A 13,171-nucleotide genomic window follows, 5' to 3' on the forward strand; every position below is an offset into this window, starting at 1 on the left:
TATTCGAGGTAATTTGTACATGTAGGTAGGGGTAAAGTGACCATGCTATAGATAAACAGCGAGTAGCAGCAGTGTAAAAACAAATGGTGAAATGACTGAACAGGTGACTGTTGGAAGGAACATTTCTGCCATTAATATGTTTGTTTGGTTACATTTCTTTATTTATAGTCCGGGTGGCCATTTGATTAACTGTTCAGAAGTCTCATGGCTTGGGGGTAGAAGCTGTTAAGGAGCCTTTTGGAACTAGACTAGACCGCTTGCTGTGCGGTAGCAGAGAGAACAGTCTATGACTTGGGTGACTGGAGTCTTTGACAATTTTTTGGGCCTTGCTCTGACACCGCCTAGTATATAGGTCCTGGAAGGCAGGAAGCTTGGCCCCAGTGATGTACTGGGCCGTACGCACTATGGTCGGATGCCGAGCAGTTGCCATACCAGGCGGTGATGCAACCAGTCAGGATGCTCTCGATGGTGCAGCTGTAGATCTTTTTGAGGATGTGGAGACCAATGCTAAATATTTTCAGTCTCTGTAATATTCATATGTGTAAACATACTGAATTTTAATTAGATGCATTTTACCGCCGTATCATACTGTGCTAGGATTGGTTAAGACCACCCGGATGGTTAGGTCATGGTCAGTTGATCATGGTTGGAGATACGTGAACATGCCAGTTGTAGCTAGCTAATAAAGAGCTACGTTAAGAAATATCCTGTAGTACTGCATTTTATTATTTTGTACAAAGCGTGCAAAACAAGAGGGGGAAAAGGTGTTGTCATGCCCTCTTCACAACTATCTTGTTGTGATTGGACCTGTCACGTTCCTGACCTGTTTTCCGTTGTTTTTGTATTTGTTTAGTATGGTCAGGGCGTGAGTTGGGGTGGGCAGTCTATGTTATTTGTTTCTTGTTTAGGTTCATGGTTAATTAGCCTTATATGGTTCTCAATCAGGGGCAGGTGTTTGACGTTTCCTCTGATTGAGAACCATATTAAGGTAGGCTGTTCTCACTGTTTGTTTGTGGGTGATTGTCTTCCGTGTCAGTTTAATTACCACACGGGACTGTTTCGTTTTGTCTAGTCTGTTCCTGTTCGTGCGTTCTTCGTTTTATGTAAGTTCTCATGTTCAGGTCTGTCTACGTCGTTTTGTTGTTTTGTAGTTATTCAAGTTTGCTTCGTGTTCGTCTTGTTTAATAAATCAACATGTATTCATCACCCGCTGCATTTTGGTCCGATCCTTGCTCCTCCTCGTCCGAGGAGGAGAACGACTTAGACGCCCGTTACAAGACCATGTTAGTTTGTTGGTGATGTGGATACCAAGAAACTTGATGCTCTCGACCCGCTCCACTACAGCCCATCCATGTGAATGGAGGCGTGTTCGTCCTCCTTTTCCTGTAGTCCACGATCAGCTCCTTTGTCTTGCTCACGTTGAGGGAGAGGTTGTTGTCCTGGCACCATACTGCCAGGTCTCTGACCTCCCTATTGTCTGTCTCATTGTTGTCGGTGAGTAAACCCGCTACAATCACGCAGTAACATTGCAGTGTGCAGTCAGTAAGCAGTTAAGCATTTACAACAGCGGGCCCCAGTGGCAATACATTAGTAAAACCAAATGCTTACCTTGACTAGGAAGAGCTCCAGTGTTGTGTTGGATAGTCATAGCCAGCTAACTAACATAGCATCCTTCTCTTTGAGCCAGGTTTAGGAGTAGGCTAAACTAGCTAGCTGCATTAGCTAGCTAATTAAGTGAAAGTGGAAAAAATATATATATATAGCCATCTGTTGCTTCTCCTCCATTTTTTAAGAAAAAAACTGTTAAACTATTGTCTTTCTCTCTTTTTAAGTCAACCAACAGTACTCACTGCATGTTATGCACTGCAGTGCTAATCTAGCTAGCTGTAGCTTATGCTTTCAGTACTAGATTGATTCTCTGATCCTTTGATTGGGTGGACAACATGTCAGCTCATGCTGAAAAAGCTCTGATAGGTTGGAGGATGTCCTCCGGAAGTTGTCATAATTACTTTGTAAGTTTATGGAAGAGGATGAGAACCATGAGCCTTCTAGGTTTTGTAATGAAGTTAATGTACCCTCCTGCTACTCCATGGTGCTACCTTACAGAGTGCTGTTGAGGTATTTTAATCAATAATTTGGTGACGTGAATATATTTAGTAGAGCTTTATCTAAAAATTATAACTTTTTAATGTTTTACCATTTTATTTTTTATGAAATTCGCTGAGGAGCATGGTCCTCCTCTTCCTCCTCTGATGAGCCTCCGCTGTACTGTATGTAAATGGTGTGTATAGACAGTATGGACAGTATGTGAATCGAAAAGGTGTATACAGCAGTAGTTATATAGGATGAGCCATGACTAGAACGCAGTATATATATATCAAGTGGGTAAAACAGTAATAAACATTAGTCAAGTGACCAGGGTTCAATGACTATGTAGATAGGACAGCGGTCTCTAAGGTGCAGGGCAGAGTATCAGGTGGTAACCGGCTAGTGACAGTGTTTGGGGTTCAGGGAAGGTAACCGGGCAGAGGCCAGCTAGTGATGACTGTTTAACAGTCTGATGTCCTGGAAATAGAAGCTGTTTTTCGGTCTCTCGGTACCAGCTTTGATGCACCTGCCTCTGAGTGTCCTTTAACTGTATAGTTTGTTTTGTTCTGACTTATAAACGTTGTGAAATAAATAAAATAAATAAACATATGATCAATAATTACCTGTAAATCTAGTGCCCGAAATCGGGCACTGTAGTCTTAAGAGGATAAAGCTTGTCTGTATTCTCATCAAAGTGAATGACTGTGTCTATGTCATTATTTTCACAGATCCATAATTGAAACCGAACCCAGGATAGAGGGGTTCAGTGAATGGGGTCTGGACTCTGTGGAGGAGCGTCATTGTGTCAGAGACACTGTAGAAGGACAGAGTTCCTGCCCTGTGGTCCAGGTACACTCCTACTCTGGTGGAAAGGGGGACACATATGGCAGTCCGTTTACCATTGTACCAGAAAGAGCAGTCAAAGGCACCACACTCCAAACACCAGGCCTGATTACTGCTTCCAAACCAATCCCAGGCTCTCCTGTTGATCCCTTTATATGAGACAGCTATATAAACCTCCACCCCGGTCCACTCTACCTCCCAGTAGCAGGCTCCAGACAGACCCTCTCTACACAACACCTGGCAGCCATTGGTAAATCTGTCTGGATGGTCAGGATAAAGCTGGTTGTTGTTACTCTGTGTTACCTTTCTGTTCCCCTCAGACAGACACAGCATTTTATGTGCTGTGTTGGGATCCAATGTGAGCTGGCAGGAATCTGAGGAGAAGACAAAACAACAGGTGAAATGTATGTGTGCGTCCAGGAGTTTGTGTGTGTAGTATATTAATGTGTATTGTACAGTATGTTCTTTACTCACATTCCAAGAACTCCTCTCTGGTCTTGGGTTCAGGCCTTGTCTTCTGACAGGTGGTGTCATTCCAATGTGATGCTAATCCACCAACCAACTGTCTAGACTGAGTTTGGCCAAATGACGGAAGACAACGGAGCTCAGAAGGTCGAACAATGTGGACTTTTGTCACTATGGAGACACAGGAAATCAAATATCACTGTTTCAATACTGATAATGACAAAAACATTATAGTAATTCAAGGGGCTCAGTAGTTGAAAGAGGTTTAGGTAATTGGTTTAGTATTATCAACGACCAGATATGTTACCTACTTTTTACAGAGATTTTGGCAATTTCCGCAGAACATATATTTTCAACTTTACTTTTCAGCCCAGAGACTGATTTCTTTACATCCTCAAAGGAGATGTGGTGGTTGACAGTGATGCTGGGTAATAGAGGGACATAGAGAGACTGGAAATACTACAGAGACAAATCAGAAAAAAGATGATTGTTGAGAAATACAAACACTTCATTTTCAGCAGTAACACCTGATGCTGGGGACAGAGAGTCATTGATATCACCTGGAGGAATTGGTTGTTGTCTTCTGTGTTTGAAAGCTTCTCCAGCTCAGCTTCTCTTCTCCTCAGCTCAGCCATCTCCTGGTCCAGTTGCTTCAGCAGTCCTTCAGCCCGACTCACTTCAGCCTTCTCCTGGGATCTGATCAGCTCTTCCACCTCAGAGCGCATTCTGTCAACGGAGCGGATGAGCTCAGTAAATATCCTCTCACTGTCTCCCACTGCTGCTTGTGCAGAGCGCTGTTAGGAAACACAGAAAGAGAGGAGAGGTTTCATATTTTATTTTAAATATCCTTTATTTAAATAGGCAAGTCAGTTAAAACTTCTTACGGCTGAGATCCCGTTAACGGTTATCGACTTGACAACAGCCAGTGAAAGTGCAGGGCGCCAAATTCAAACAACAGAAATCTCATAATTAAAATTCCTCAAACATACAAGTATTTTACACCATTTTAAAGATAGACTTGTTGTTAATCCCACCACAGTGTCCGATTTCAAAAAGGCTTTACGACAAAAGCACACCATCTGATTATGTTAGGTCAGTACCTAGTCACAGAAAAACACAGCCATTTTTCCAGCCAAAGAGAGGAGTCACAAAAAGCAGAAATAGAGATAAGATGAATCACTAACCTTTAATGATCTTCATCAGATGACACTCATAGGACCTCATGTTACACAATACATGTATGTTTTGTTCGATAAAGTTCATATTTATATCCAAAAATCTTAGTTTACATTGACGTGTTATGTTCAGTAAGGTTTTGCCTCCAAAACATCCGGTGATTTTGCAGAGAGCCACATCAATTTACAGAAATACTCATAATAAACATTGATAAAAGATACAACTGTTATACATGGAACTTTAGATAAACTTCTCCTTTGGGCAGTATTGAGTAGCTTGGATGAATAAGGTGCCCAGAGTAAACTGCCTGCTACTCAGGGCCAGTTGCTAATATATGCATATAATTAGTATATTTGGATAGAAAACACTCTGAAGTTTCTAAAACTGTTTGAATGATATCTGTGAGTATAACAGAACTCATATGGCAGGCAAAAACCTGGGGAAAAATCCAACCAGGAAGTGGGAAATCTGAGGTTGGTCGTTTTTCAACTCATTCCCTATTGAAGATACAGTGGGATATTGGTCATGTTACACTTCCTAAGGCTTCCACTAGATGCCAACAGTCTTTAGAACCTTGTTTGATGCTTCTACTGTGAAGTGAGGGCGAATAAGAGGGGAATGGGTCAGGGCTCTGGCAGAATGCCATGAGCTCGTGACGCTTGTTCATGTGAGAGTTAGCTCTGTTCCATTACATTTCTACAGACAAAGACATTCTCCGGTTGAAACATTATTGAAGATTTATGATAAAAACATCCTAAAGATTGATTCTATACTTCGTTTGACATGTTTCTACGAACTGTAATATGACTTTTCGTCTGATCTTTCCCCTGGACTTGCACGCGCATCGTGAGTTTGGATTGTGTACTAAACGCGCAAACAAAAAGGAGGTATTTGGACATAAATGATGGACTTTATCGAACAAATCAAACATTTATTGTGGAACTGGGATTCCTAGCAGTGCATTCTGATGAAGATCATCAAAGGTAAGTGAATATTTATAATGCTATTTCTGACTTCTGTTGACTACACAACATGGCGGATATCTGTATGGCTTGTTTTGTTGTCTGAGTGCCATACTCAGATTATTGCATGGTGTGCTTTTTCCGTAATTTAAAAAAAAAATCTGACACAGCGGTTGCATTAAAACCTCTTATGGCTGAGACGGGCTAAGATCCCGTTAACGGGATCGATTTGACAACAAGCCAGTGAAAGTGCAGGGCGCCAAATTTACTTTAGAGAGGGCTATCTATTAAGTAAATACATCTAAATGGTCAACACTCACCTTGAGTGACTTCACAGCCTGTCTCACCTCATGCATCTCTTTCTGTCTTTTCTGGATTCTCTGTTTGGATTCCTTATTTTTCTCTCCCACCTTCCTCTGGGGGGAAAAAAACTATGTCAATCCAATGTTAATGTGCACAAGTGACTCTGGCTGTGTTTACACAGGCAGCCCAATTTTGACCCTTTCTCCACAAATTGGTCTTTTGACCAATCATATCAGATATTGTTCAGAGCTGATCTAATTGGTTAAAATACCAATTAGTGGGAAAAAAAATATCAGAATTGGGCTTCTTGTGTAAACATAGCCTCTGTCTTACTGAGAACAGCTCAAACTTTATGATTGGTCAAAGTCCATGCCTTATGAAAAGTCACATGCATGTCTGTATGCGCATGACCGTTCATGTGTTTTCTTGGGTCTCCTGCGTGCCAAAAAAGAGCATTAACTCAAAGCCTAGGCATTAGCTCAGGGAGCCAATGCAACTCCTGATGTCTCAGTCAAGGTTACACATAATGTGAATGTGGTCATCAAACCACCAGTTACATGTATGTGTGCATATTCACCAGCTTAAATCTTTGGGGTGTTTGCTGTTTTCAATTTCAAAGCCAGGTCTATACGGTACATATATATACAGTTGTGACTAATATTCAGTCATTACTAGTATTCTCATTGTGATGCTCTAAATAAGCAACTATTACAGAGTTGTTGTCCTTACCTGTCTCTCAGTCCTTTCTGATTCAGCTGAGACTGTATCATGGCCTTTATGTTCATCCATTGTACACAGATAACAGATAAACTGCTGATCGGTACGGCAGTAAATCTCCACCAGTTTGTCATGATGAGAGCAGATCTTCTCCTCTAGTTGTGTGGAGGCTTTGACCAGCTTGTGCTTCTTAAAGGTAGGAGATTCATAGTGAGGCTGGAGGTGAGTCTCACAGTAAGAGGCCACACACACCAGACAGGACTTGACAGCTTTGAGTTTTCTCCCAGTGCAGACATCACACGCAACATCTCCAGGTCCAGCATAATGGTGAGTAGGGGTACCAGCTTTGAGTCCTGTCTTCTTCAGAGTCTCCACCAGATCAGAAAACATAGTGTTTCTGTTCAGAACAGGCCTTGGGGTGAAGGTCTGTCTGCACTGAGGGCAGCTATAGACACCCTTCAGATCATCCTGATCCCAGCAGTCCTTAATACAGCCCATACAGTAGCTGTGTCCACAGGGAATAGTCACCGGATCCTTCAGTAGATCCAGACATATTGAACAACTGATTGAGTCCATGGCTGCTGACATTGTGGTGCACACACTAACAGACTGAGCCGATTGAGAAATGTTATGTTTGTGTGGGAATATTTCCTGATTGTCTGTATGTACTCTGTACCTGTGTAGGGTGTGGCGTTGGACAAAGACTAGGAAGAGAGTTGATATCTCTTTAGTGGTGTTGGTGCTGTGCTTTGCCAAAGTGGGTGGGGTTATATCCTGCCTGGTTGTCCCTGTCCAAGGATAACTTTGGATGCCCCCCCGTCAGTCTCCAGTATCTATGCTCCAATAGTCTGAATGCCGGGGGGCTAGGGTCAGTCTGTTATATCTGTTGTAATTCTCCTGTCTTATCTGTTTACCTGTGTGAACTTAGATCCCTCTAATTCTCCCATATCCCAGAAACATCAGGGGTTCAAACTTTAGAACCCAGTTCCTACATTTGAATATATACATTGATTTAGTCAAACAAAACTATGCTACATTTGATCTCTGGGGCCCTTAGGATGACAATTCAGAGCAAGATTACTGAATTAAAGTACATTATTTACCTTCAGAGGTGAATGTATCAAACCAGTTGCCGTGATAAGTGTTTTGTTGTTGCGCACTCTCCTCAAACAATAGCATGGTATTTTTTTCACTGTAATAGCTATAGTAAATTGGACAGTGCAGTTAGATTAACAAGAATTTATGCTTTCTGCCCATATAAGACATGTCTATGTCCTGGGAAATGTTCTTGTTACTTACAACATCATGCTAATCACATTAGCGCACGTTAGCTGAACCGTCCCGAAGGAGGAACACAGATCCCGTGAGGTTAAATGTACATGGAGAGCTAACATTAATGATATGCATGTCAATCTCTCATGGCTCAAAGTGGAGAGATTGACTTCATCACTACTTTTTTTTGTAAGAAGTGTTGACAAGCTGAATGCACCGAGCTGTCTGTTGAAATTGCTAGCACACAGCTCGGACACCCATGTATACCCCACAAGACATGCTACCGGAGGTCTCTTCACAATCCCCAAGTCCAAAACAGACTATGGGAGGCCCACAGCACTGCATAGAGCCATGACTACATGGAACTCTATTCCACATCAGGTAACTGATTTAAGCAGTAGAATCAGATAAAAAAACAGATACAATTACACCTTATGCAACAGCGGGATTGTGAAGGGACACACACACAGGTACAGACACACCAGTGGAGGCTGGTCACTTGAAAAATTGAGGAGGATGGGAGACGGAACACACAGAGACCACAAAGTGTCTTTCAAAAATCATCAAAGACGAATTATTTTAACCTAAAGCATTTAATAAAGACATTTATAGTACACTATTATGGGGAATAGGAATGAGAGGGCCACTTACAGTGTTGGAAAGGGATCACAGCAGTGATTGAATGAGGGTATGAGGCATGGGTTGAGGTGTTCAGAGGCTTGACCAGTGCAAAAGAGCTAAGAATGAGTTAGTCCAAGCAAGGAGTAAAATCTTTGATGTGTAGTAATGTGCTTGTGTATGTGATTGACTCCACATACAGTAATGAGAGAAAATTGATAGGGGTATTCACAGTGCTTGGAAGGGAAACGTTCAATGTGCCAGTGGATGAGCTGGCACATGAGAAGTCATGGCTTCAGTTCATGTCAGGAGAAAGTTGATAATGGTAGTGGAGTGGAGTAGTCATCACCTTTTAATCAGGGAACATGAGAGAACTTAGCTGTAAATACAAATAGCAGATACATTCCATTACAGCTGTCCTGTTGAAAAACAAAGGATTGTCCCACTAAGCGCAAACCAAATGGGATAGTGTATCGCTGCAGAATGCTGTGGTAGCCATGCTGGTTAATTGTGCCTTGAATTCTAAATAAATCACAGACAGTGTCACCAGGAAAGCACCCCCACACCATCACACCTCCTCCTCCATGCTTCATGGTGGGAACCACACATACGGAGATCATCCATTCACCTACTCTGCATCTCACAAAGACACGGCTGTTGGAACCAAAAATATCAAATTTGTATTCATCAGACAAAGGACTCACTCGACTCACTCGGTTCAAGTCCGGGCTCTGGTCGGGCCACTTGAGGACATTCAGAGACTTGTCCCGAAGCCACTCCTGCATTGTCTTGGCTGTGTGCTTGGGGTCGTGGTCCTGTTGGAAGGTGAACCGTCGCCCCATTCTGAGGTCCTGAGCACTCTGGACCAGGTTATCATCAAGGATCTCTCTGTGCTCCGTTCATCTTTCCCTCGATCCTGACTAGTCTCCTAGTCCCTGCTGCTGAAAAACATCCCCACAGCATCATGCTGCAACACCCTGCTTCACCTTAGGGATGGTGCCAGGTTTCCTCCAGATGTGACGCTTGGCATTCATGCCAAAGAGGTCAATCTAAATTAGATTTTCTAATCCACATCAGGAGACCACTTTTGAGATCTTTTTGAGTTTACATTTTTGGTTGTAGTAATCCTTTATTTCCAGTGTTCACCAGCAAGAGGCTGTTGTTTAGCTGTTTTTGTAGTGCACATGTGATGGTAGAGTTTAAAAAACAAATACCCACTGGATTGATGCAAATAATCATGATATCATTCTACCAGCTAACATAAGGTACTTTGTAGCTGACATTTACTGTAATTGAGAAGGTTTTTGGGGAAGCGTTCCCATCTACTAGAGACTTTTCATTAGCAACATCGCTAATGGCTACACAAAGTGGTAGATGTGCACACCTCACATACACAGACGCCCCCTGTTATCTTCCTCCGAATCTGGCTCTAGCTTTTGAAGCTTTTGAACAGTTGGGTCTATTAGCTAATATGACCTCTATGATCCCATTCCTGAAAACTTAAACTCTTCCGAACACGTCATAATATAGTCACAAAATAGAATGTATGTACCTTTCAATTAAAATTAGAATTATTTTTCATTTTAGTCTGTTTTTCACCACAGTGCATTTCTGAAGTGCTGGTTTGAATGTTTCAATAATGTGTATTCTTCATTTAGGAGACCAAAAGACCAAGCCATGCAATTGAGATTTTGTAAATACAGAAGAATACCATATAAAGTTTTAACCCATAATTTAAAGGATTGTATTTAGTACAAATAATTCCCTAAGATCTATACCTCAGCTGAATCTGGTAATGATTGTTGTAGCTGTTGAGCAAGTTGAGGAGACTGAATTACTTGCTGTTAAAACTTAGATCGTTTTTTGACTCCACACTCCACATTCCACAAAACAAGTCCTGCAGGCTCTAGTTTGATCTTCTCTTGATTATTGTCCGGTCATATGGTCAAGTGCTGCAAAGAAGGAACTAGTTAAGCTGCAGCTGGCACAGAACAGAGCGGCACGTTTTGCTCTTCATTGTGATCAGAGAGCTAATATCAATACTATACTATGAACATCTGTGGGAAGACTTGAAGATTGCTGTTCACCGCTGCTCCCCATCTAACTTAACAGAGCTTGAGAAGATCTGCAAGGAATGAATGGCAGAAAATCCACAAATCCAGATGCAAAGCTCATCAAATCAAATCAAATTGTATTAGTCACATGCGCCGAATACAACAGGTGTAGACCTTACAGTGAAATGCTTACTTACGAGCGCTTACCAACAATACAGTTAAAAAAATATGGATAAGAATAAGAAATAAAAGTAACAAGTAATTAAAGAGCAGCAGTAAAATAACAATAGCGAGACTATATACAGGGGGTACAGAGTCAATGTACGGGGGCACCGGTTAGTTGAGGTAATATGTACATGTAGGTAGAGTTATTAAAGAACTTCTTCGGGATCGGTGTCCCTTCCACGGGACGGTTGAGCTAACGTAGGCTAATGCGATTAGCATGAAGTTGTAAGTAACAAGAAAATTTCCCAGGACATAGACACATCTGATATTGGCAGAAAGCTTAAATTCTTGTTAATCTGACTGCACTGTCCAATTTACAGTAGCTATTACAGTGAAATAATATCATGCTATTGTTTGAGGATAGCGCACAATTTTGAACATGAAAAGTTATTAATAAACAAATTAGGCACATTTGGGCAGTATTGATACAACATTTTGAACAGAAATGCAATGTTTCATTGGAGCAGTCTAAAACTTAGCACATACACTGCTGCCATCTAGTGGCCAAAATATAAATTGCACTTGAACTGGAATAATGCAGTATGGCCTTTCTCTTGCATTTCAAAGATGATGGTACAAAAAAATACACGAACGGTTCGTTTTTTCTTTGTATTATCTTTTACCAGATCTATTGTGTTATATTCTCCTACATTCCTTTCACATTTCCACAAACTTCAAAGTGTTTCCTTTCAAATGGAAGCAAGAATATGCATATCCTTGCTTCAGGGCCTGAGCTACAGGCAGTTAGATTTGGGTTTGTCATTTTAGGCAAAAATTTAAAAAAAGGGGCGGATCCTTCTGCTACCGCTTCCGTGCAGTAGCAGAGAGAACAGTCTATGACTAGGGTGGCTGGAGTCTTTGACAATTTTTAGGGCCTGGATGACAGGAAGCTTGGCCCCAGTGATGTAATGGGCAATTCGCACTAGCCTCTGTAGGGCCTTGCGGTCAGAGGCCGAGCAGTTGCCATACCAGGCAGTTATGCAACCAGTCATGATACTCTCGATGGTGCAGCTGTAGAACTGTTTGAGGATCTGAGGACACATGCCAAATCCTTTCAGTCTCCTGAAGGGGAAAAGGTTTTGTCGTGCCCTCTTCACGACTGTCTTGGTGTGCTTGGACCATGTTAGTTTGTTGGTGATGTGGACACCAAGGAACTTGAAGCTCTCAACCTGCTCCACTGCAGCCCCGTCGATGAGAATAGGGGCATGCTCGGTCCTCTTTTTCATGTAGTCCACAATCATCTCCTTTGTCTTGATCACGTTGAGGGAGAGGTTGTTGTCCCTCCACCACATAGGCTGTCTCGTCGTTGTTGGTGATCAGGCCTACCACTGTTGGGTCATCGGCAAACTTAATGATGGTGTTGGACAGCCAGGAGGGGACTGAGCACGTACCCCTGAGGGGCCCCTGTGTTGAGGATCAACGTGGCGGATATGTTGTTACCTACCCTTACCACCTTTGGGCGGCCCGTCAGGAAGTCCAGGATCCAGTTGCAGAGGGAGGTGTTTAGTCCCAGGGTCCTTAGCTTATTGATGAGTTTTGAGGGCACTATGGTGTTGAACGCTGAGCTGATACACACATATCCAAGATGGCTCAAAGCTGTAATTACCAACAAAAGTGCTACTACAAAGTTCTACACACACATGTGCGCGCACACACGCACGCGCACGCACGCACACGCACGCACACACGCACACACACACACACACACACACACACACACACACACATTAATGTTTTAAATGTATGTAAATTGTGTTCTCTTGTATGTCTTTTTCTTTATGTGTCGGACCCCAGTAAGACTGGTTGTCGTCATTGGCGTCGGCTAATGGGGATCCTAATGAAATCAATGGTTGTCTGCAATTTCTGGCATATACTAGTCACAACCATTTCAGCTTTTCAGCCATTTCACAACATTGACGACTGGACAATGGTAACTTTTAAAAATCCATTTGAAGATACATTCTTTATTATCAAGTGTCAATAGCAATACGTTCAAGATCAAGTTTTATTAAAACCTATCCAGCGCTTAGCATTTTTTTCATGTGATCATAGTTTAAACCACTTATCTTATTTAAATCAGGCAGAATGGTAACTACTGTATCTTTACTGTCCTCAATAGCAGCACTATAGTCTGCTTGGTGTATGCATGTCCTTAATTGATAATCCTATGTGCATTTATCTCGTTACCTTTAAAATGATGAGAGATGCGATTGGGATTAGGTTTAAATCCTAGCTCTGTACTACTCCAAACACCAGTGCTCTGCCTACCTTACTATAGTCTCGTAAACTATGCATAGTTTGCCACCTGGTGGACTAAACGATCAACACAAATCTGAACTGAACTATACAGCACAGATTCATTGCTGCTTGTTTAAATACATATTGTGAAAATATCAGTTTTACTGAAATATTAAGCACTAATTTATGGTAAAGTATGTTTTTACAAAA

The 13,171-nt window shown here is 41.9% G+C and overlaps 1 protein-coding gene across 1 annotated transcript; it reads right to left on the bottom strand.

Moving 5' to 3' along the window:
- Positions 1 to 889: 889 nt before the first annotated feature.
- LOC139531727 (E3 ubiquitin/ISG15 ligase TRIM25-like) lies at positions 890 to 7,661 on the bottom strand. The gene is made up of 6 exons (XM_071328454.1): positions 6,567 to 7,661; positions 5,855 to 5,950; positions 3,957 to 4,190; positions 3,708 to 3,855; positions 3,406 to 3,477; positions 890 to 3,305 (listed from the first exon to the last, which is right to left on the bottom strand). The coding sequence occupies exons 1-6, from the start codon at positions 7,140 to 7,142 to the stop codon at positions 2,797 to 2,799; spliced, it is 1,635 nt and encodes a 544-aa protein (XP_071184555.1). The 5' UTR covers positions 7,143 to 7,661; the 3' UTR covers positions 890 to 2,796.
- Between the last annotated feature and the right edge of the window lie 5,510 nt (positions 7,662 to 13,171).

Source organism: Salvelinus alpinus, chromosome 10, assembly GCF_045679555.1.
Source record: "Salvelinus alpinus chromosome 10, SLU_Salpinus.1, whole genome shotgun sequence".
NCBI lineage: Eukaryota > Metazoa > Chordata > Actinopteri > Salmoniformes > Salmonidae > Salvelinus > Salvelinus alpinus.

What these genes read in the sequence shown, in the direction of transcription:
- LOC139531727 (XM_071328454.1), bottom strand. Translation starts at nt 7,142, where the DNA reads ATGTCAGCAGCCATGGACTCAATCAGTTGTTCAATATGTCTGGATCTA. An exon ending in CAGAAAGGACTGAGAGACAG is followed by an intron (nt 5,951 to 6,566) that starts GTAAGGACAACA and finishes TTTTCCCCCCAG; the next exon opens with AGGAAGGTGGGAGAGAAAAA. An exon ending in AGGCTGTGAAGTCACTCAAG is followed by an intron (nt 4,191 to 5,854) that starts GTGAGTGTTGAC and finishes GTTTCCTAACAG; the next exon opens with CGCTCTGCACAAGCAGCAGT.